The sequence below is a fragment of the Kogia breviceps genome, chromosome 4 (assembly GCF_026419965.1).
Source record: "Kogia breviceps isolate mKogBre1 chromosome 4, mKogBre1 haplotype 1, whole genome shotgun sequence".
In the NCBI taxonomy this organism is placed as follows: Eukaryota; Metazoa; Chordata; class Mammalia; order Artiodactyla; family Physeteridae; genus Kogia; species Kogia breviceps.
The window spans coordinates 4979207-5004044 of NC_081313.1; the positions used below are offsets into that span (position 1 = coordinate 4979207).

Below are 24838 nucleotides of genomic sequence, written 5' to 3' on the forward strand. Positions count from 1 at the left end.
ATTTTTGCTCCACTTTTGCACGTCACAGCCCCTGTAAATCTCCCCACTCCTGCTCCCACGTTACTTCTCCCGTTTGCCCACGGTTGATCCGAGTGTTCTCTTCTCTCCGTTCTTGCCAGCCGACACTGTCTCCGGTATCCCCGTCCACACTGGGCCGGCCGCCCATCCTTTGCCTCTCTCTGGTCCAGTGTTTGCTCTCCTCTGCTTCACCGGGGTCCTGTGACTTTTTCTCCTCCCGGTCATCTTAGCCCTGGGGGCAGGCGGCTGAGAAAAGGGATGCTCTGCTCCGTGCATTTTCCTGGGGGCCTGCAGACAAAAAGAGGACTCTGCGCAGAGCCACGTTGCAGAGGGGCTGGTGTCAGGCAGGCAGTGTAGACGTGCCGGGTGGACCAAAAGGGAGAGATGCTGATTGGTTGATGATTATTTCAAACGATGGCTTGGGAGTCAGTGATCCTGGAGGGCCGCACAGATGGACCAGTTGAGGTCAAAATTAGAGTGAATATGCTTTAAGCCAATTGACTTTTATGCTGATACACCCAAGTTGATGCATTGTTTTAATCAAAAGTGATTTTTATCATTTTAGAGGTCTTTAGATGTAGGACACTTTCTGAAAGCGCTCATTTCCATTCTTATGGTAATTTTATTCATTCAGTTTAGTTACCTGAGAAAACAATTCTTCACTGGTAAATTTATTGATCATGCCTGAAACAAGCACTTAAGAGTTTGAGGCATACGTCAGATCGCAAGGCTTATCAGGGAGAACAATTTTATTCAGCCATTTGCACCGCGCATGCATTCTTGTTTTATTGAAAAGTAGAGGAATTCATTAAAATATCCCACAATATCTCCACCAGCCTGAGAACAGGCTAGGACAGCCCTTCGTGATGATTCCTGGCAGAGGCAAACGTGATTTTTACACACAGCCATCCCCGTCTCCTTCCGGCGTCCTTGGACTCCTCTTGTTCAGCTCCGGTCCACCTAAACCGTCCCTCCTTTCTCTGGTCCGCTTGGAACCTGGAATTCTGTAGAGCAAGACAGGCTTGGCTTTATCAGCAGCCTTGACAGAGGACAGTAACACTGTTTGAGCCCTTCCTGCATCTCTTCAGTCACAATTATGTTACTTCTGTGGGTCCAGATGAAATGCTTTGCAGATGACACTCAGCATCTTTGCCACGATTGATAGCCAAGGCCAGCTGACCCCAGATGTTACTTGAGTGGAGGGATTTTTCCATAAACTTCACAAATATCAGAGTCTAACAAAATGTCATAAGGCTGAGCCCTTAATACATATAATCCAAGGTTTCTTATAAAATAAAAATGCATGTTTAAAGTTTTAAGGTAATTTTCTTATTCAAACAGCACACACTTAGAGGTTTACATTTTAATTTCAGGATGATGTCGCTGACTTTCACAGGATCATAATTAAAATGATCTGTGGGTTTTTTTTCTTCCACTAAATGCATTTAACCACAAAAAGCCAATTAAATGAGAAATAGCAAATGGGTTTTCTCTGTTGCTACTGACTTTGATCTTCCCCCATGATGAGAATGATTTATTAGAGAAGTAGGTGGCTCCGATTCGGTTCAACTCAACAACAGTCATTGAGTTGGAATCAAATGCCCTTCTGCGATGAAAGTGAGACCAGGAGATGCTTTATCTTTTTATCTTTATTTTATTTTATTTTTAATTGACTTTATTGAAGTATAGTTGATTTACAGTGCTGTGTTAGTTTCTGCTGTACAGCAAAGTGATTCAGTTCTCTATATGTATATATATGCATATATATGTATATATATGTTCTTTTTTATATTCTTTTCCACTATGGTTTATCATAGGATATTGAATACAGTTCCCTGTGCTCTACAGTGAGACCCTGTTGTTTATCCATCCTATAGATACTAGTTTGCATCTGCTGATCCCAAACTCCCAGTCCATCCCTCCCTCAGCCCCTCCCCTTTGGCAACCACAAGTCAGTTCTCTACGTCTGAGAGTCTGTTTCTGTTTTGTACATAAGTTTATTTGTGTCGTATTTTAGATCCCACATATGAATGATATCATATGATATTTGTTTTTCTCTGTCTGACTTCCTTCACTCAGTATGATTATCTCTAGGTTCATCCATGTTGCTGCAAATGGCTTTGTTGCATTCTTTTCAACGGCTGAGTAATATTCCACGGTGTATGTACCACATCTTCTTTATCCATTCATTTGTCCATGAGCGCTTAGGTTGCTTCCATAGCTTGGCTATTGTAAATAGTGCTCCCATAAACATAGGGGTGCACGTATCTTTTCAAATTAGAACTTTCATCTTTTCCAGATACATGCCCAGGAGTGGGATTGCGGGTCATATGGTAGCTCTATTTCTAGTGTTTTGAGGAAGCTCCATACTGTTCTCCACAGTGGCTGCACCGATTTGCATTCCCACCAACAGTGTAGGAGGGTTCCTTTTTCCAGGAGACATTTTATGATAGAGACTCAGGTAAGAGCCTACATTGGTCCATATGGCCATCACAGACCAACAACGCCAAGGGGAGCCGAGGGGGCAGGTGTGTTTCTGTGCACCAGCGCTGAGTCCAGGGACTCGAAGGTCCTTAGAAGGAAGCACATGGTGTAATGCCTGTGTCCCCTAAATGCAAGATGGTCCCTCAGAAGACCGTCCTTCCCAGAGGGCAGTCCGGGAATGGCCTGTGTCTACTCGAGGCAGGGATTGTGATGAGATGGTTATAAGATGCTATTACAGCTTTATCATCATCATCATCATCATTCATTTTTTTCGATTCTTACCATGACTATCAGGGGCGCAGGATTTCCTGAAGGGGCCACGAAATGCATAGATTTTGTGGCAGTGTCCCAAATGTTAATGTTGTATGTTATTCTGTTTAATGTGTAAAATTCTTAAGTTTTTTCTGATTATAGAAAGTAGTACATGCTTATTGTACAAAATTCATGCAGTACCAGAAAGTACAAAATAGAGAATGAAGAGATCCGGAATTCTACCTGCCAGAAATAATAATTTTTACACACACGCACACCACACATACACATACACACACTCATCCACACAGTTACACCAGTGTAACAAGTTAAACAGTAGTGGAATTATGCTCTGCGTGATGGTCTGAAGTTTGCACATCTTTTCTCGCCAGTGCACTGTGGATGTCTGAATATTAGGTCAGCTGATCTAGATTGAGGTCACTCTAAAAGGCCACGGAGGACTTCCCTGGTGGCGCAGTGGTTAAGAATCCGCCTGCCAATGCAGGGGACACGGGTTCGATACCTGGTCTGGGAAGATCCTACATGCCACGGAGCAGCTAAGCCCGTGCGCCACAACTACTGAGCCTGCACTCTAGAGCCTGTGAGCCACAACTACTGAGCCAACGTGCCACACCTACTGAAGCCTGTGCGCCTAGAGCCCGTGCTCCACAACAAGAGAAGCCACCACAATGAGAAGCCCCTGAACCGCAACAAAGAGTAGCCCCCCACTCGCTGCAACTAGAGAAAGCCCACGCACAGCAACGAAGGCCCAACGCAACCCCAAATAAATAACTTTATAATAAATAAGTAAATAAAAGGCCACCGCGCAGCCCGGTGTGGAATCGCGCACTCCTGATCTGTCCTCTGGGCAGCCTTCCCTCTTGTCTTTCCTGTACATCACAGTCACTCACTTGCGCTTCCCTTACCATGAAAGGCACTCCCAGAAGTGGGTCGCTGGATCAGAGGATGTGGACACCCACATATTGACGGGAGGATGTTGTCAAATAGCCTGTCATCAAGGTTATGGCTACAGCCCATCAACAGCATGAACTGGAAGCCTCCCCCCACCCCAGTAACTGTTATTCCAATCTTACTTTCTAATCTAATTGACGAAACAGATCTTTTATTTTCTTAAACTCTACACTTAACTGCCTCCCTATTTATTTATTTAGTCTGTGTATTTGTGGGTTTTTTAACTGAAGTATAGTTGATTTACAGTGTTGGTTAGTTTCAGGTGTACAACACAGTGGTTCAGTTATATTCTTTTTCAGATTCTTTTCCCTTATAGGTTCTTACAAAATATTGAGTCTGGTTCCCTGTGCTATATAGAAATGTGTATATGTTAATCCCAAACTCCTAATTTAGCCCTCCCCGCCTTTCCCCTTTGGTAACCATGAGTTTGTTTTCTATGTCTGTGGGTCTATTTCTGTTTTGTAATTAAGTTCATTTGCATTTTTTTTTAGAGTCCACGTGTAAGTGATGTCATGTGATATTCCTCTGTCTGGCTTACTTCACTTAGTGTGATAATCTCTACGTCCATCCGTGTTTCTGCAAAAACAGATCTTACTTTTCAACTTAAGTATTTCTTATTTTATTGAGGTGTAGCATATGTATTCGTTTGCTAGGGCCACCATAACAAAATACCACAGACTGGGTGACTTAGACAGCAGACATTTATTTGCCCACAGTTCTGGAGGCTGGAAGTCCAGGATCAAGGTGTGGGCAGGGTTGGTTTCTTCTGAGGCGTCTCTCCTGGGTTTGTAGCTGTGTTTCCTCCTTGTCCTCACATGGTCGTCCCTCTGTGTGTGTCTGTGTCCTAATCTCCTCTTCTTATAAGCACACCAGTCCTATAGGATTAGGGCTCGCTCTAGTGACCTCATTAACCTTAATTACCGCTGCAAAGGCCCTATCTCCAGGTAGAGTCACTTAGAGGTTAGGGCCTAGATGAGCTGAGGAATCTGAAGGCCTGATGGGGCAAGGACCTGCTTCCAAGATCACTCACGTGGTGTCCAGGGGCCTGGGGTCTGCTGGCTGGGGCCTCCCCTGTCCCCTGCACCTGGGCTTCTCTCTGGGGCAGCTGGCTTCCCTCAGAGGGAGCTGGTGAGAGGACGAGAGAGAGCCCAAAACACAGAGGCGTCATCTCAGAAGGGACACCCCGTGTGTTCTGCCATAGTCTGTTCATTAGAAGCAAGTGACAGGTCCTACCCACACGCAGATCCCAGGGGCATGAAGACCAGGAGGGCGTCGTTGGGCCCAACTTAGAAGCTGTCCGTCACAGGATGCGCAGTACTTGCTGGCTTTGTCAATGTGGCCTTTGTTGATTACAGTTTCTAAACACTTATTATTGATATATAGGAAAACTATCAAATTTTCATATACACATGATGTATTTACATAGATAATGTATCCATTTACACCTCATTTTTACTGTGACTTTTGCTTTTTGCCTCAGGTGCAGAGAGAATTAGGTTACACACAGCCCACCAGTCTTTCTCTCTCTCATCTTTTACTGAAGAAATGATCGCTAATTTTGAAGTAGTTTCATTCATCCATCTTTTCACAGCAAGGACTGTTTGTTAAGACCCATTTCCTCACCCTATATCACAAGATACACCCCTATATGATCTTCCATTGGCTTTATAACTTTACCTTTTTTTTTTTTTTTTTTGCGGTACGCGGGCCTCTCACTGTTGTGGCCTCTCCCGTTGCGGAGCACAGGCTCCGGACGCGCAGGCTCAGCGGCCACAGCTCACGGGCCCAGCCGCTCCGCGGCACGTGGGATCCTCCCGGACCGGGGCACGAACCCGTGTCCCCTGCATCGGCAGGCGGACTCTCAACCGCTGCGCCACCAGGGAAGCCCTATAACTTTACCTTTTGCATTTTAAGTGTAATCCGTTTGCTTTGTGTGCCATCAGGTAGGAGCCCAGCTTCTCCACGTACTGAAGAACCACCTGGCCGCCTTCCACTGTCTTACTTTCTTGCCATTTTTATCGTGTACAAGTCCCATACAGATGGGACTCTCTCCTGTTCCATTCCTCTATCTCCCTGCTCCGGCACGAATATTATTCTGTCTTAGGAATACGGCCTCAGTCTGTCTAACACTGGGTAGGGCAAGACCGCCTCTTTGCTCTTCTCAGCCCTTTGTGGATCATTCATGCTCCATGTGAATTGTTTTCAATTGTTTGTCAAGAATTGTACCCTAGTAGTGAGCTCTCATTTCTGCAAGAGAGCATCACACGTCATGCATCAGTATCACACAATGGACGTGTATTTCCTGCACACAGCCTGATGTGGGCCGGTGCCCCCCTCCATCTCGTAGCATCTCCATCTGGAGCACGTGAAGCAGATTCCCAGATTCCCAGCAATGGAGGCTGAGGATGGGTGAGCACAGCACCTCTTACTGTTCACACTCAGAACGGATATGCCCACTTCTTACCGTCCACTGGCCAGAACTAGCCACACGGCCACAATCTGATGCCAGGGAGGTGGGAATGTAGGAGAAGCATGTGGCTGTTTCTGGGAACCAATGCTCTCTACCACATCAAGTTCCTCAAAAATAGCCGTGTCTCAGACTCACCAAGCTGTGCACGTTTAAATACGTACAGCTCTTTGCATGTCAATCATACCTCAAAGTGGTTGAAAAAAAATGCTAAGCTGTGAGGGTTTTCTGTGTAGGCAATTGTATCATCTTCAAATAATGAGGTCAACAGAATATTGCATCCCATGGCACAGAAAACCTCTTAATACCATGAGCGGCAGGCAGACAAAGCCAGAGCGAAACGATTATTTCTGCCGCTTCAAATATCAAGATTGAATAAGCTTGGGCTTCCCTGGTGGCGCAGTGGTTGAGAGTCTGCCTGCCAATGCAGGGGACACGGGTTCGAGCCCTGGCCCGGGAGGATCCCACATGCCGCAGAGCAATGAATCCCGTGCACCACAACTACTGAGCCTGTGCTCTAGAGCCCACGAGCCACAACTACTGAGCCTGCGAGCCACAACTACTGAAACCCGCACGCCTAGAGCCCGTGCTCCGAAACAGGAGAAGCCCCTGCAATGAGAAGCCCGCGCACCGCAACGAAGAGAAGCACACGCACAGCAACCAAGACCCAATGCAATCAAAAAAAAAAAAAAAAAGATTGAATAAGCTTGATTTCTGTGTATTTGAATCTCAACATAAGCCAACGTAAATGTTACATAACGAAGCCAGGAAGTTTTGAAAAATTGCCCTTTTACCATTTATTCTTTTTTTTTTTTTTTTCTTTTTTGTGGTATGCGGGCCTCTCACCGTTGTGGCCTCTCCCATTGCGGAGCACAGGCTCCAGATGCGCAGGCTCAGCGGCCACGGCTCACGGGCCCAGCCGCTCCGCGGCACGTGGGATCCTCCCGGACCGGGGCACGAACCCGCGTCCCCCGCATCGGCGGGCGGACTCTCAACTGCTGCGCCCCCAGGGAAACCCATGAGTCTCCTGACTTTGCATTCGAGCGAGCAAACCGCCAGTGTCTTCGCCGCACGCTCGCTGCCCCCGTGATGACTGCTGCTCACTGGGCAGGAGCTCGCCCCGCCCGTGGTGTAGACACGGGTGGAAACATCTCTTCCCCGGCAGCTCCAGCGGCTCAGAAGTCTGCTCTGCCTATCCTCAGCGGGCGGCCTCACCTGTGAGCCCTGGGGCCACCGGGTCCCATCGGTGCTGAAGGTCCACGGTCACGTGGCGGGGCGGGGCCAGCAGGGCAGACCCTCCCACGTGCCCCGCACCCCGAGTAGCCTCCTGCCTCAGACTGAGTCGCTGTCCGCCCGCCTCCCAAACAGAGCTCGGCTCAGGCCATGACCCCTCCCAGCCAAACTGATGTAGGAGGAGACGCTGTCTCAGGCCAAGTTCATGGGCTCCTGGTTTCAGCCCCATTAGGGATTCTTGGTGCACTGACCCCGGCACCCAGCCCTCACACAGGCCACCTGCTGAGATTCAGGGCAGGTGCACTGGCCTGAGGTGGGGCTTACGGGGAGCTGCACACCTCCTCCCTCCCAGGACAGGGGTGACCAGAGCCCCCAGCACCTTCAAACTGGAAGGGCCAGCCCAACAGGCCTCCTAGGCTGCGGGAGGGGCTCTGGGTGACGTTCCAGACTTTGAGAAACGGTTGACTAGAAAGTTGGCGGGTTTTGTGCAAACTGGGGAAGTGAGAGATACAAGCTATGGCGTGTAAGATACGCTCAGGGGTGTATTGTAGAACGCGGGGCATATGGCCAATATTTTGTAATAACTGTAAATGGAAAATAACCTTTAAAATGGTATGAACAATAATTTTTTTAAAATTTATGTAGAAATAGAAGGTCAAAGTAAAAATAGGGAAGTTAGAGAGAAATTTTCTTTAATCAGGAAGGTAATGAGTTGGATCCCAGCAGCGTCCACGCAGAGGCAGCAGTGGCTGGCCTGTGGCGCGTGTCCAGCAGGAAGTGCCCGGCATCTGGGAGGGGAGGGGAGGCTGAGGTGTGGACTCCAGAGACCCCGCACGGGGCATGCGTGAACCATGACCTGTGGACTGGAGACCAGTTTGTGTGGCTCTTTAGAGACAAACTGCACATTCAGGGCTATTGTCCAAGGCTTCGTCCACGCCCCATCACAATCGTTTCCATCTGTACCCAGTGCTTCAAGGAAGAAAACCAAGCTGACCGCAGACCCTGCCCTCTTGTACCCGTCCTACGAGAACCACGTGAAGGGCAGGAATGGGGCCTCTCCAGGGGGCAGAGCTGAAATGTCACATCTTTCTGAACACCACTGCTTTACTGAAAATCAGTAAAGTAGCAATGAATAAAGTAGTCCACACAGAGTCTTTGTCTTGCTGTGCTTTTCCAGCAAACACAGACTCTTCTCAAAAGTAATATATATTAGAGAATTTGTGCTCAAATCATAACATTTTCACCTTTGAACTTTTCCGGAAAACACCTCTTGCGACTTCCAGTGATTCCAGAATCGCATTTACTTTTTTAAAGTTGCAGAATTTCCTTTAGCACCTTGACATTCCTGCACCGTGTCGTGCGGTGGGGACTTTCTCTGTCACTGTGTCACATTGCTCACGGAAAATATTGATGCTGGGAGATGTCGCCTCCTGAAACTAGAAACCATCAAGCCACCCGGAGAGTGAAAGCATTTGTTACCTTGGTTGCCTGTGAACGTCTTGGGTTACTTCTTGATGTAATTTTTCTAGAACAGCACAGTTCGGGATTATTTCATCAAACTCTTGAAGCTCCTGCTGGCAGGGCCGAGGGCAGAAGGCGGCTGCCCTCTGTTTTGACAGGTTAGTTCCCTGAGCTGATTCCTGTCGCCTTTCCTAGCGACAGTCTCAGTCTCCTTTATTTCTCTGGACTTCCCACCGATGGCATGGCCGTAACTATTGTCTGTGCTCACGCAGAATTGCGTCTGTCGACGGGAGTGGGTAATGAGAGAGTCCAGGACACCTGGTTCCTGATGGTCATGAAATCAACAGCAGATCGCCCCCCCAGAAGGGCATCGGCTGGAAGCAGGTTCTCTCCCCCCAGCCCTGCGCACGTTGGGTGAAGCTGCAGGAGTGAGAGGCCCATGTCAGCACGGCCGCTTTCTCTCGGGAGGGCACGGGGGCACGAGGTGTGGGGAGTGGGTGTCTCCTCCCGCTGGCAGCCGTGAGCTCTGGTCACCCTGGGATAAAGGAAGACCCGGCCTCTCTCACAAAGCCCCCCTGCCCCAGCCCATGCACCCCTTCTTGCATCTCCCCCAGGCAGCAGCAGGAAGGAGCCGCGTCACCAGTGCCTGGTCCTTAAATCAAGGCTACGTGGCCGGACAGGGGCAGCCTCGCGTGTCACGGGGCCCCAGTGGGTGGGTGGCCGTAGGTCAGAGTCAGTGGGCTCCCACCCCCAGAACAGGGCGCTGCAGGGAATGGACAGGTGGACTCCAAAACCAGTGGGATGCTGGGGGCATGAACCACAATTCTCGTCCTTCTCAAAATGTGTTCCCAGAAGGGAAACATGGTGCCCGTGGAAGGTTGCCTGTGTAGGACCGAGGGTTGGATTCTGACCTGCGGAGTCCAGCTGGGTAGGAAGACACCACCGATCCCTGGTCAGTAGCCGGGTACAGGGCCGGCATGGAGCTGTCCCAGTAGGAAGGCTGCTGAGTGACCGCGTGCTTGTCAGTGGAGCCAGGTGGGAAGCGTGTCCATGGTGAAGAGCTGCCACCGCTGGGATCGTCCGGCAAGGCAGAGGGTGCCCTCGGGGGCTTTTCTAGAACGCCACATGCCATGCGGCGGCCGGACTCAGCTCGCAAGTAGAAAATCTGGAAACGGTGGCCGTGTTGTGCTAAACAGGCACTTCAGCCTGGAGAACGGAACCCGCCGTCCTTGGCTCGGCCTGGCCGGCAGCTCCTCCTGCGTCCTGCGCGTAGCAAATGGAAACCACGGATGGCCGGCGTCCCGGGGAACAGGGCGCGTGGGTGAAGGAGGCCTCCCCGAGCAAGGCCCCAGAGTTGGGCAGGGGCCCGAGGTCCACACGACTGTGGCCAGAGGACCAGGCTTTTTTGGTGGTGAGGGCAGATTCGGTGCTGAACGGCTCGGGCTTTCCCTGTGGGATGGAGGCTCGGAGCTCCACGTTGAAAGGAGGCTGCGGTGCGGAGGGATAGAGGGGTTCAGTGACCCCGGGGCTCACATCCAGTGAGGGAAGGCCAGGCCGGACGGCATTCTGTGCAGCGGAGGGTCGGTATCTTGTTCTCTCGCTGCCACCTGCGAACCTTCTCCGTGTTCTGAGAGGCCACCCGGCCTTGGGGTTCAGAGCGTGGCCTCCGGTCCTGCGTGGGGATCCTGTGTGGCTTCGAGCACGCGACTGGCTTGTCTGTGCCTGTCTCCTCATCTATAAATCAGGGTTGACGGGAGCAGAGCCCACCTGGCGGGGTTCCAGAGAGGCTTTAAGGAGTCTGATCTAAGCCCAATCCTCAGAACGCTGCCCAGCACACGGCAAGGACGAGCCACCACCGCCGAGATTGCCTGTAAAGAGCACGCGCAGCTGCCACTGCCTGTGTCCCTACACAGCTAGTGAAACCCACTGGGACCCAGCCACTCAAGCAGAAGTATTAGCGGAATCTCCAGAAAACAGAATTGCGAAATGATTATCTGATACAGTTTAAAGTTTTAGCAAAAAGTTCCTTTTCCCCTGCTTCCTTCTTCCAAGAAAGTACAATCTGTCTTAAAACAGATTCCATAATTGCTAGAACTTTCTTTAAAGTGTAGAAGAAAGAGATGCTTATGTTTTGCAAGAATCAAACATATCCTTGAGGTACGCCTTTGATGCTGCCTGTGGCTTGAGGATTGTTTAGTGATAATGAACTTGTCCCTTCGTATCCGCAGGGGATTACATTCCAAGGCACCCACTGGACGCCTGAAACCGCGGGTAGTACCGAACCCATATACTATGTTTTTTCCCACATACTACGTGGACAAAGGGGTGACTTACGTCCCAGGTGAGATGGAGTGGGACAGGTACACTTCATTTTACTGCAGTTCATAGATGTGCCTTTTTTACAAAGTGAAGGTATGTGGCAACCCGGCATCAAGCGAGTCTATCAGCGCCAATTTTTTTCAACAACGTTATTTTCTAATTAATGCTGTTTTGAAATGTTTAAGTTGTTTTTAGACATAATGCTATTGCGCATTTAATATACTGTAGTGTGGTGTAAACATAACTTTTATACGCACTGGGAAACCAGAAAATCCGTGTGACGCCCTTTACTGCGATATTCGCTTTATTGCGATGGTCTGGAACCAAGCCTGAAACATCTCCAAGATCTGCCTGAGCGTGAGATTTCATCTCGCTGTTCAGAACGGTGTGCAACTTAAATCTCATGAATTGTTTATTTCTGGAATTTTCCATTTAATATTTTTGGACCATGGTCAACCGAGGGTAACTGAAATCACACAAGGTGAAACGGTGTCTAGGGGGGCCTACTCGGTTAAATAATGCGGTTTCACTTTAATTTCTATTAAATATTAATATGATCCAGGTTATATAACACTGATGATGACTTTGTCATCCTGAGAGGTTCACAAAAATCAAAAGGAAATATCTGAGGACATTTATCACCTAATAATTGGGAAGCTATTTTAGAGACTGTCACAGAGAGTCTGTCCTTCCTTAAGGTTTCTCAATGGACAATTCTAGAATGTTCCACCAAGGACATATTCCTTCCTGACTGCAGTGGCTTTGCATCCTGGGCATTATTCTCATCCTTCACCCAGAGGAGCGTCAATGCCCTGGAAAGCTGGCCTGTGGTCCTGCCGGCGGGGGAGCGCGAGTCTGGCACGTGGCACTCGTGTGTTTACTCCTTCATGCATTCCCACGGCTGCTGCCCACGAGGCCCGGGCCAAGCCCTGGCCATCTCCCTCACCTGGCCTCACCTGAGCTCACCCGGTGTCTCCAGCAACCCGCACGAGGTCTGTTCCGTGGCAGGCACTTATTAATCTGTGGGAAATACAGGGTGCCCTTTGGGGACTTTCTCATAGCTAAGCTGCACTTTTCCAAAGAACCAGATTTTTTTTTAACATGCAGTGATTGCTAAAAAATAAGGTCGAGAGGGGTTTTGAAAGTTCTGCTTTTATTATGAATCCAGGGAGCATCACACTTACGAGATGACTGTCTCTTCCTGAGGGCTGGACCACGGATGCTCTTCGGACGCCCGCAGGCACCCTTCGTGGACCGCCATCTGGGCCCCCCTCCCCGAGGTCCCCTTGCTGGGTCCGGCCGCTAAGCCCTCCGCTTCCTGCTTCTCCTCTCGCCTCACCTCCCACCCGCTCCCAAGGGCTCGTATCTTACCCGGGAAACCTGTTTCCTCCAGGGTCAGAAACTGCCTTCCTTCCCTCAACGACAGATCTCTCCCAGTCCCGCAGGCACCGCCCGGCCGCTCTCAGCCCCTTTCCCTCCCCTGCGAGTTGCCTCTGTCCCGGGCCAGGCCCTTGCCCATCTTCTCTGGACGGTGGCAATAACGCAGCTGGCCCCCACCCCCTACTTGACGGCCACCCACCTCCCAAGTGGCCCGTCCCAGAGGAATCCCGGACCCTGCGCTCTGTCCCCTCCAGGAGAGATGCAGGTGCTGACCTTTCTGTCAACCTTACCTCCTACGGTGGGGACAGTTGTGCCCCAAAGGTATATTGAAATCCGTCCCCTCCCTCCCCCGCCTCCCCCCCCCCCCACCTGTGAACGTGTCCTTATTTGGACACAAGGTCTTTGCAGAAGTAAAGAAGAGATCATCCGGAGTCAGGGTGGGCCCTAATGCCATGACCAGTGAGTGTCCTGGTAAGAAGAGGAAGTGTGACACAGAGACAGACAGACGCACAGGGAGAAGGTCACATGACCTGAAGGCGGAGGTCGGGGTGATGTGTCCACAAACCCACGGACGCCTGTGCTTGGCAACAAGCCACCAGAAGCCGGGGGGAGGCACGGGACCGAATGTCCCCTGGAGCCTCCCGGATCAGCCCTGCCCACACCTTGGTTTTGGACTTCTGCCCCCTAGAACTGAGAGAAAATTAATTTCCGTCCTTTTACGGCAGCCAGTGTGGCCCTGGGTTACGGCAGCCCCAGGAACTAACCCACCTCCCACCCCTGCCTGCTCCCTCTCTGTCCTCCCGGAGCACCTGGGCACGTATTCTCCGCGCTCCCCCTGGCCTCCCTCCCTGTGTTCTGGATGGACCATTCCACTCATCCTTGAGTCCAGCTCCCGAACTGCCTCCTCCAGGAAGCCTCCCCTGCCTGGCCCCGCAGGCCATGTTTGGCGCTCCATCTGCACCCCGCACGGCACGCTCCTTGCACAGACTAGAGCGGGCTATCTCAACGGGGGGCGATTCTGCCCCGACCCCTGGGGGCGCTTGGCAGGATGTGGAGGCCTTCGCGGTTATTACACCTGGCACAGGGCCGCTGTTGCGTGCAGTGGTTAGAGGCCAGAGATGCTGCTCGACCTCCTGCAATGCCTAGGACAGCCCCACTTCCACGAATGATCCATCCCCAGATGCAGTAGTGCCCAGGCTGAGACTCTCTGATCTAGGGAACACTCGCTTCTGCAGAGATACATTGCATGCTTCCCTGCTTGTCTACCCCAGTCCTGGTGGGGAGCAGCATATCCCCCACGGCTGTGGCCCAGCCCTGCCCGCCACGTCACCTCCCTTCTCATACTTGGGCTACAGGTCGTCACATCAGGCAGTCTTGTTGGCACCCATAGGAGAAAAGACGCGTCTAACCTCTTGGGCACAGTGCCTTCCATGTCGACTACTTTGATAGACCCAAGCGCGTCTTTAAGGATGGGTCAACCACAAGGGTGACGCCCCTGGACGTGTGAGCAGTGAAAGGTTGCGTCCTGATGGGCAGAGAGTCACAGCTTCCTTCTGGGTGTCCCCAGGGGTTCACCCAGGCACCTTTCCAGAACACAGCATCACCTGCTGGTGCCCTGCCTGCCTCAGGAGGACGCACGCAGCCCACGATGCACTGTGAGAACACTTCTGCTAGGGAGAAACTGCAGTGCCTTTCTCCGCAGACGGTATATCCACGTGCACATGTGCACAAAGCTTTCACCCTGGTCCCTGAATGGAGGATCCCGGCCTGTTCCACCTAAAACCACCCAAGAGCGGCTCCACTCTGTCTACCTGGCAGGGCAGCCCCTCGAGCTCCTCACCACAACTGCCCTGTTCGCAGCATCCTTTGTTCCTATGGAATGCTCTACTGGTCTGTCTTGAAACTTGCTTTTCTAATAACCTTTATGTGTGTGACAAAACAGACATTGTGTCCTCAAGGTGTAACTTCCAGAACGATAAACTTAGCTTTTTGTTTCTGAGGTGAATATTTTGAGTTGACGATTGCGAGAATCTGCCTTACAGTCTTTTTTTGGGATTTATCTTATAAAAATAAGACCTTTAATATATAGTAGAATCCTTACAACGTTTTGTGACGAGGATATAGAAGTTTGATTTTTTTCATTGAAGTATAGTTGAGGTACAGTATTATATGTCATGGGTGGTCATTATAGTGATTCACAATTTTAAAGGTTATACTCCATTTATAGTTATTATAAAATACTGGCTGTGTTCCCTGCGTTGTACAATCTATCCTTGTGGCTTATTTTATGCATAATAGTTTGTGTCTCTTAAACTCCTCCTCCTCTCTTGCCCTTTCCCCCTACAGTGGTAACCACTAGTTTGTTCTCTATACCTGTGTCTGTTCCTTTTCTGCTATATTCACTAGTTTGTTTTATGTTTTAGATCATACGGTGTTGATCTTTCTCAGTCTGACTTATTTCATTTAGCACAGTGCTCTCCGAGTACATCCACGTTGCTGCAAATGGCAATATTTCATTCTTTTTTATGGCCGAGTAATATTCCATTGTATATATATATATACCACATCTTCTTCTTTATCCATTCATCTGTTGATGGACACTTAGGTTGCTTCCATATCTTAACAATTGTAAATAATGCTGCTATGAACATTTGGGGTGCACATATGTTTTTGAATTAAAGTTTTGGGGTTTTTTTCAGATACACACCCAGGAGTGGATTTGCTAGGTCGTATGGTAGTTCTATTTTTAGTTTTTTGTATCTCACAAAAGATCTTATCAACAAAATGTGGGGGACTTCCCTGGCAGTCCAGTGGTTAAGACTTCACCTTCCAATGCAGGGGGTGTGGGTTCGATCCCTGGTCGGGAAGCCTAGATCCCACAAGCACAAGCCTCGTGGCCAAAAAACCAAAACGTAAAACAGAAGCAATATTGTAACAAATGCAGTAAAGACTTTAAAAATTGTGCATATCAAAAAAAAAAATCTTAAAAAAAAAACAAACAAGATCTGGAACTACATTACAAATAGCTAGGGTGGGGAGAGGGGATGGCGTTAAATAAGTTCGCTCTAGGATGTCGAAATAATGGAAGCAAACAGAAGCACGAGCTTCCGCTTAAAACCCATGGAGGGCACAAGGACCTGAGAGCCCAGCAGAGGAATGGGACGCAGGCAAAGGCTGAGCCTCGTGTCTCTGGACACACTGATTGCCTGCAGGGGGCCCGCCAAGCCCCTCCCACCCCTGCTAGCAAAGCCCTTTCCCTGGCGGTTCCGTGCCTCCTGCGAGCCCGGCCATGACGCATCTCCCCCTGGTCCTTCGAGCTCGAGGGGCCTCCGGTCATCACCCGGTGGTCTGGAGGAGGCCGCTGTGCTTGGGGGGGATTAAGCTGACCAGCGGAAGCCCACTTTCCTGAGCAGCCCTGAGGATCAAGCTCAAGCAGAGCGTTGTCTGTGGGAGTTTAATGAGATACTACGTGTGAAAGTGGCCGCACCGCTGCAACAGATCAGCAGGCGTGACCGGACGTGGACCAGGTGCCATCGCACTTGTGGACAGAGGCCACGAGGGGGTTCAGGGCGGTTCACGTCGAAACCCGACACCAGCTCCTCGAGGGCATGTCCCCACCGCACCGCGTCATTCTCCCCTCCCCTTCCTGCTCCTCCAACACCCTCTGTTCCTCCTTCCCCACCTTGGCTGGTGCTGGGTGGGACCCCTGACGGGCAGCAGGTCTCCCCGCTGCAAACTCACCATCCTCCTAATCGATGTAGGAGGCGTGGGGCTTCCCTCGGGAAGGTTACTCTTGGGTTCCAGTCACCGCAAGGACCCTCACATCTCCCCAACACTACAGTCACGTACACACACACACACACACACACACACACACGTGCACATACAAACGCACATGTGAATGCTCATGTACACACACACACGCATGTGCACACTGGTATGCGCACACGTGAACATGTGTGCACACAAGCATATACGCACATCCACACATCCTCAGACCCATGGTAAGGGCTGCAGAATCGTATCAATGCATTTCCACCCGCAAGCGCTCCTCTTTGATGCTCCGTTGGAGAGATCCAGCAGGAGTCCCTCCCTCACTGGGCAGTGGCTTCAGAGTCGTTGTTTTGATTCGGGAAAGAATTGCTTTGAAGCAGTCTCAACCGTTGTAGACGTTTATCTGTCCTTCGGAACTTGTAAGTTGATCTACTTTGAACAGCAGACCTTAAAAGAGAGGCGAAATCACTGCTGTCTCTCCGAGCGGACCTCCTTTCAAAGATGCCTGTTTCTGTGCTTTCCTCAAGCCGAGCGTGTGACCCACCAGAGCTTCTCCTCCACAGGCAGCGTCCTGGAGGGAGTCCACACTGAGCCCAGCACAGGCTCGAAACCGGTGTCGGAGGGGTCAGGGTGCGTGAGTGTTTTTAGACTAAAAATTACACTTTCAAAGACTTTAAAAACAAGTAGCAACAGCTCTGTAATTCAGCCCAGGAAATGAGTGAGAGGAGCCTCAGACATTTACCTGAGGAGTCTTGAAATTCTAACTAGTTTGAAAGGGGCAAAAGCCTGTAGTTCACTGGCAAGTGAGACACAAAAAAGTCATGAAAGTATGTTTACAAAGAAAAAAAATAGTGAGAAAGACAATCTAACCAAGGGACAAATACGGAATGAATATGTTTATGTCAACAAGTTAAAATGATATTATCAACAAGGCTGAGAAATTAGCCCTACAAATGCAAAATACTGGATTTGCCTGAAGATGTTTTTGTGACCAAATAAGCCAAGTCATAATATCCTCACGAAAGACAGAGAATTTGGTGCGTTTTTTTTCCCAAGAGGGCAGAATGAAACTAACTTTGCCAAAGAATAAGGATAAGATCCTCTGTGATAGTTTCAAAAATAAAAATCCACATTTATTGTGTTTATCCTGTGCCTGGCACTGTGCCAAGCATCTTGTACGTTTTAACATATTAAATCCCTATAAAAATTCAGTGTCATATAATACTGTGACTATGCTTATTTTACAGATGAGGAAGTTGAGATTCAGAGAGGTTAAGTAACTCACCCAGGGTCACACAGCCAGGAAGTGTTGGAGCAGGGATTTGAAGTCAGGTCTATTGAATTCTGTACACCCACCCAACACACAAACACACAGACACACACAGACACACACACACACACACACAGACACACACACACACACAGACACACACACACAGAGACACAGACAGACACACACACAGGCACAGACAGACACACACACAGACACACACACACACAGACACACACAGACACAGACAGACACACACACAGACACACACAGACACACACACACAGACACACACACACAGACACACACACACACAGACACAGACAGACACACAGACAGACAGACAGACAGACAGACAGACACACACACACACACACACACACACACACACACACACACTGTGCCCTAGCTTCACCAAGTGTCTGCCCATCCTCCTCTGAATACAGCTGCATATTTCAGCCACCACTTTTGGACCACTTATCTTCACCCACCATGACCTGATAATCATTTAGTACCCGTATTTCAAGGTTCAGTTCAAGTGTCTTCAAACGTGGAAATCTTTCTGGCCACACAGACAACAAACACTACCCCTTCTCTTTTCCTCTCCCCCAAGGTAGAATCCATCCTCCCCTCTGAGCTGTAAGTTCTATGAGGACCAAAAGCGTTTCCAGCTTAGAAAGCCCTGCCGTCCCAGTGACCAGCACAGTTCCTAACCCGGGGAGGACCTGTAGCGGTGAATGGAGATGGACTATCTCCTCCTTGCTCTGGGCCGTCTTTATTCCATACACCAATGGCTCTCACTCAGGAGTGATTTTGTCTCTGGGGGGACATTTGGTGATGTCTGGAGACAGCTTGGATGTCGTAGCTCAGGAGGTGCTGCTAGCATCTAGTGGGTGGAGGCCACGGATGCTGCTAAACATCCACATCCTGTGGTACCCAGAAAACCCCACGGCAGAGAATTAGCCAGCCCACGTTGTCAACAGTCCTGGGGCTGAGAAACCCCGACGTACCCCGTCTCAGCAGTGACAACACCCCCGATTCTCTCCCCGTAATAATTCTAAGGCCCTACAGGCAGGGGCCAGGATCACTTTGTCTTTCTAAACCCAGCACCCAACATACTGAGTGAGTGAATGAATGAATAAGTGCATGAATGAACAAGAGGAGAAGAAGTGACAGAGCCAGACTGAAATTCAACGTACACACCAGCGTAATGAAAGCCACGTAAGACCAGGTGGCCTGTCCGAGGACCCGAGTCTGGGGTCGCTTGTTAGCTGTGTGGAAATGTTTTCATGTTGATCATTGTGATTGGCCTCCTAAAAAGCTATAAGCAAAAAAAAAAAAAAAAGGTCAAACCAAAGCACCAACGAATGGTTTTGTTTGACAGATGCAGCCCCAGAGAACTGTGTTATCATTAGAATTGCTTGGCATCGGTATTACTGAGAGATTTTGTTTAAGGTTTGTTAGGTCAGAATCCTATGGTTGCACAAAACTATGTTTACAATCTGGAACAAGACAGATTGATTGTACAGGAGAGAGAGTTCACTTTTCTAACCTCTTAAAGGCTGCACAGAGCTATCACAGTGGGCTAAGTAAACTGTCACATCAGGTCCTTTGGCATTAAATACAAGCAGAGGTATTTTAGGGAAAACAAGAGTTATTTAAAGGAAAATCTCCAGAAAAAACCTCTCTGAGTGTTAGTTACATGAAAATAGATAAGAGAGAACTATCGATGTTAGGAAAATAAGAAAAACTGTTCTTAGTTGGTTGTACGCACCTTAAAATTCTCAAAATGTTTTCAAATTCCATATCTTATCTGACACTCATAATGGTGCTGTAAAGAGGTTTTTGTCCCTGATTTATAGAGGAAAATACAGAGGGTCAGCGGAGTTAGGCTGAAGGTTCCCCCCAAATCCAGACTCTAGGAGACTGTACCCTGGAAGGAAGAATGGGAGCTGCAACATCACTAACTATTAGAGAAAAGCAAATCAAAACTACAATGAGGTATCACCTCACACCAGTCAGAATTTCCATCATCAAAAAGTCTACAAATCATAAATGCTGGAGAGGGTGTGGAGAAAAGGGAACCCTCCTACACTGTTGGTGGGAATGTAAACTGGTACAGCCGCTATGCAGAACACTATGGAGGTTCCTTAAAAAACTAAAAATAGAGCTACTGTATAATCCAGCAATCCCACCCCGGGGCATATATGCAGAGAAAACACCAATTCAAAAACGTACATGCACCCTGATGTTCATAGCAGCACTATTTACAAAAACCAAGACATGGAAGCAACCTAAGTGTCCATTGAGAGACAAATGTATAAAGAAGATGTGAGATATATATATATATATGCAATGGAATATTACTCAGCCATTAAAAGAATGAAATATTGCCATTTGCAGCAACATGGATGGACCTAGAGATCAGCATTCTAAGTGAAGTAAGTCAGACAGAGAAAGACAAATATCATCTGATCTCATTTCTATATGTGGAATCTAAAAAAATGAACTTACTTCCAAAACAGACACAGACACACAGACATAGAAAACAAACTATGGTTACCAAAGGGGAAAGGTGGGTGAGGGATAAATAAAGAGTATGGGATTAACAAATATACACTCCTATATATAAAATAGATAATCAACAAAGACCTACTGTACAGCACAGGGAACTATATTCAGTATCTTATAATAAATAACCTATAATGGAAAAGAATCGATATATAATACACATATTCTGGGAATATATATATAAAACTGAATCACTTTGCTGTACACCTGAAACTAACACAACACTGTAAATCAACTGCACTCAAATTAAAAAAATAAAGAATTTCCCTGGTGCCCCAGTGGTTAGGATTCGGCGCTTTCACCGCCGAGGCCCGGGTTCAATCCCTGGTCAGGGAACTGAGATCCCGCAAGCCGCATGGCGGGGCCAAAAAAACAAAAAAAGAAAGAGAGAAAGAAAGAATGGGAGTTGGTTCAACATGAGAACGGCCCTGGACCATCCGAGGCCCGCGGTGGACAGCCTGAGCCTCCCCTTCTAGGTGCAGCGGGCACCTCGAGGGCCTTTCAGCAAGAACAGCTCAGCCGCTCTGGTTTTCGAGCCCAGTGTGTCGCTGGGTGATGCTTAAACAGCCCATCAGAGGAGGACAGGTGATCTGTGAGAAGATATTTGTTAGCTGCAAACCAGGCTGTCAGACGGGGCGAGAGGGGGGTGCCTTGTGGCCAGCCGAGTGCGGTGAAGGTGCCAACACCTCCGAGTGCTACACACGGTCTCTGTCTCCCGGCTGCTGAATTGACTGAGCGCTGGCGCTTCATGTTCATTATTCTTCTCGGGAAGAAGGGGCAACAAAGACTGGCCTGTTCATTTGGGGGTTTATCTGTTGCTTTTGGTAACAATTGAGACTTTCACAAAGAATTAGCAGAGTATATGGTCATGCCAAGAGCGTTGGAATATTCCAAGATTATTGTGAGCTTGTATTTGTCTGGCCGCTTTTAGTTCAGAATTCTCAAGTCATACCATAAATTTTCAGTATTATAGAAAAGAATGATAGAGATGGTTAGAATTTGCATCTTATACAAAACAATCGCCCTTGATACTTGCTCCCACTTATGTAAGACTAGATGCCGCCATCCCTGCAAAGTGCATTTGCCTGTGTTCAATGAAATAACGTTGGACTTTGATCTTGACCACGTGGTGATGATTATAAATGTCTTAGCTTTTCATAGTCCCATTTTATAAGTGTAACTACACCACATAAGCAAAGCAGGAGAGACAGGGAGAAGTTTCTGTAAGTCAATAAATGGTGGTTTCCTGTCTTCTTTTCCAGTTTTCCTTCACCCTTTAGCAGCTCATTTCTCGTGCACCAAGCAGCTAATTAGAAGAGGTGGTCTTGCCCTTGATTGGCGGTGGAAGAGCTCAGCCATCGGGATGTCCAGAGCAGCCAGAGCAAAGCAGTAGCTCTGGGTTTCGGACTCGCCACCGCCCGCCCCAACTGGGCTTTGCTCTGAGTCTCCACTGTTGAAAAGACAAATGTTAAAAAGGAACCGTAAGCTCTGAATTTAAATATGTGAAACAGCCTCCCATTCCCAGTGTGTAGGGATCCGGTGCCATTTTCCCCGTGCATGAAGACGTCTTCCCAGGGGAGTTAGGGGTGGGTTATCAGAGAGACCTAAGATGGGAGGATCTTGGTCCCCAAGCCACACAGACCTGGGTGGCTGCTGCCCTCAATTCCTGTACAAGGGAACAGGTATGCGGTGTAGCCCAGCCAGGCCCTGGGGGTGAGGTCCAGGTCCCATTCAGGTCCCCTTACACGGATGGCACGTGCCCGCAGTGTGCTGTCACAAAAATATTACATGCCGGGGCCTGTCCAGAGAGCACTGTTAGTGCAAGTTCATAAACAACAGGAGACTGCGGCTGAGAACGGTGTGCACGCGTTTGCTAGCAGGTGAAGCTCGGGGTGTCTCCACCCCACCTCCGGAACACGTGCGTGGGATGCTCGGGGAGAGACAAGCGGATCTTCCAGGACGGGCGAAGGGAAGTCACGTGCGAGGAGCTGTAGCTGAGAGGCTAAGAGAGCATTTCTGTTGCTGGGCCGTGAGGGGCCCCCGTGGTGAGCTGCTGAGCCAGGGGCAGTGGAGAGTGGCGCCCACCCATCTGGTGGGGGTCCAGCTCCGCCCAGCCCTCCGTGGTCCTCCGTGCGCCCGTTCCCTCTCTTGCCAAGTGAACCTCCTTCCCCAGGGCTCCCTGGACGGGTGGCGGTGGCCTGAGACACGGCCGCCTCAGCGGTGTCCGCTGCTGGCCCCTTCTCGCTCATGGTCTAGAGCCCGTGTCCATCCTGAGCTGAACCACACCCTCTGGTCACTGCAGACCCGAAGGCTCCGGTCACCGCTGGTCACTGCGAGGGGACAGGACCGCTCCCGGCACCACCCCCCTACCACCGGCGACTGTGTGAGGAAGCCCCGGCCTCCCCTGGACCCCTCACTGGGGACTCGAGGACAGGCTTCCGCCTCCGTGTAAACGGCCCTACCATCTTCTCGGGAACTGGTTCCCTCGTGGCATGAATTGCAAGAAAGTCACTCATTGCTGCTGAGCTTGAACATAAAAAGTCGGAGTTGTAAAGTGTGTGTGTGTGTGTGTGTGTGTGTGAGAGAGAATCTATAAATATACACATCTATACATAAACATGTACCTCTAAGTTATCATTAAAGGCACTCTGTGGTGGGAGGGAAGTTAGGACAGCATTTTGCCTCCGGGATAATGGGCTGCGTTTTGCACCGATGCTCTTTCCATAAAGCTGGTCCTGCCAGCCTGGCCGCGGGACCTGGGGCGCCGGCCGCCTTCCAGCATCCTGCGATGAGCTCGTGCCGAGGACGCCGGCAGCCCGCGTGTCTCTCTCTCTCTCCCCAGAAAGCTTGCCCGCCGCTGGGCTCCTCCGTCCATTTGGTAACAGAGCTGCGATGCTCCGTATCTCTCCTCCCGACGGGCCGATTCAGACGTCAGCAATGCCCGCCGCCTAGCGTGTTGCTAACAAGGAGGGCGGGCACCGGGGGTTGCTGATGGGCTCTAACCTGCTTTATCTTCTCCTCTCACTCAGGGGCGGATCTGTAGAAAAGCGGGCAAATCCAAAAAGTCCTTCAGTCGCAAGGAAGCCGAAGCTACCTTTAAGAGTTTGGTGAAGACTCATGAAAAGTACGGCTGGGTCACCCCGCCCGTCTCTGATGGCTGATGTTCGCAACGGGCGTTAGACGCTTAAGCCGTCTCTGCGCACACACACAGACACCCGACATCTCCTCCTCCACGCTGAGCCTCCTTCATCCTTTTTCACTCCCGCCGGAACCGAATCCTGAATGCCAAGGAGACGTTTAAGTTATTTATGACCAGATGTGTTTACAGAGAGAAAGAGGGGGGCCAACGCCGTTCGGGGTTAGGTTTCAACGATAAATGAACGATCAGCTCTAAGTCACTTTAGAACAAATGTCAAGACGGTGACATTCCCCAGCCCGCCGGCCCCTCCGCCCGCCCCCCGTCCCTCTGGCCCTTAGCTTCTTGCCACGCCAGCAACTGCAAAGAGCAGGCAGGAAACTCGGTGCCCCACGCTCGACCCGTTTACACGGAAAAGGCGCCGTTCGTATGTAACAGGACCTCCCTGCATCACCAGTACGTCTGCTGTGCTCTGTATCTCTGTTTCTCTCCCTGGCAGGTCAACATCCGCTGAAGACGTGTCTTCCCGTGGCCCCATGTCAGGACATGTAGACCCCATTTGTGCTATGACCTTTGGCTCATGGAAACGAAAATTTCACGTTGCCAGGTTCTAGTGATTTAAAACAGCCACTGCCCACTTGGTGAAACTGTGCTCGCCACGCTGACGCTGCCGTGCGCGTGTGTTGCCCACGGCTCAGCCCGCGCCCGTGGGTGGAGCCGGGCGTGCTGCGGCCACGATGGGGTACACACGGTGCAGATGCCAGGGGCGCCCTCCCCGGGGCTCAGAGCAACGGTGGTGAGATGCGGACAGTCTCTTCCGATAGCCCGAGACGCTCCTACGACATCTGTGTTCCTGTCTTCTCTCTGCTGGTCAGCCCACCACCGAAAGCAAAAGACAACGTCCCATTCGCTGAAGTCACCTTACTCATTTCCTTCTGCGTGCTCGTGACAGGGATGCCGGAACTGCCAAAGGAGCCCCAGTGACCGGACGATGATTTGCATGGCCCGGTAGTAGCTTGTGTGTCCCCGAGGCTGGGATGCCTGAGCACCCCTGCTAGGATATAAACTTCTGTTATTTAACTCCCCACAATTTCATTTTTCTCTTCTGTTAAGTTACTTAGAACTTTCTAAGAAAAACCATGCAATGAGGAAACACTGTTTATAATAATAAGCGGAAAGAGGTTAAAATGTTCGTTCCAAGTGGAAAAGTCTTATTGGACACATTTTAAATAAAATCATGCATACCCGAATCCAGTCATTGTGGGCTGTCCTTCCATTTAAAATATTTAATCTATTTTCAAAATTTAATGTTTCAAATACTACAAATACCGTGACAGCATTCTGCAACAAGGCGCAGGAAAAGAGTCTTAGGTGCCCATGGTCTTTGCAAAAATCCAGTGGATTAAAATCGCCCCCAGAAGCAACCAGGGAGACGATTAGACACTAACTGAAAGCACTAAGGGATGATTTGGCCTAACTCGGATGTTGCCAATTATATTTT

At 49.7% G+C, this 24838-nt stretch overlaps 1 protein-coding gene across 1 annotated transcript in view; it reads left to right on the forward strand.

Annotated features, from left to right (window-relative positions):
* The window catches only part of UBE2QL1 (ubiquitin conjugating enzyme E2 QL1), a 40550-nt gene extending 15963 nt beyond the window's left edge, over positions 1-24587 (forward strand). The window contains exon 2 of the mRNA XM_059060208.2: positions 23231-24587. Within this exon, the coding sequence (XP_058916191.1) occupies positions 23231-23362 (132 nt within the window). The 3' untranslated portion in view covers positions 23363-24587. The remainder of the gene's footprint in view (positions 1-23230) is intronic.
* The last annotated feature ends 251 nt before the right edge of the window (positions 24588-24838 follow it).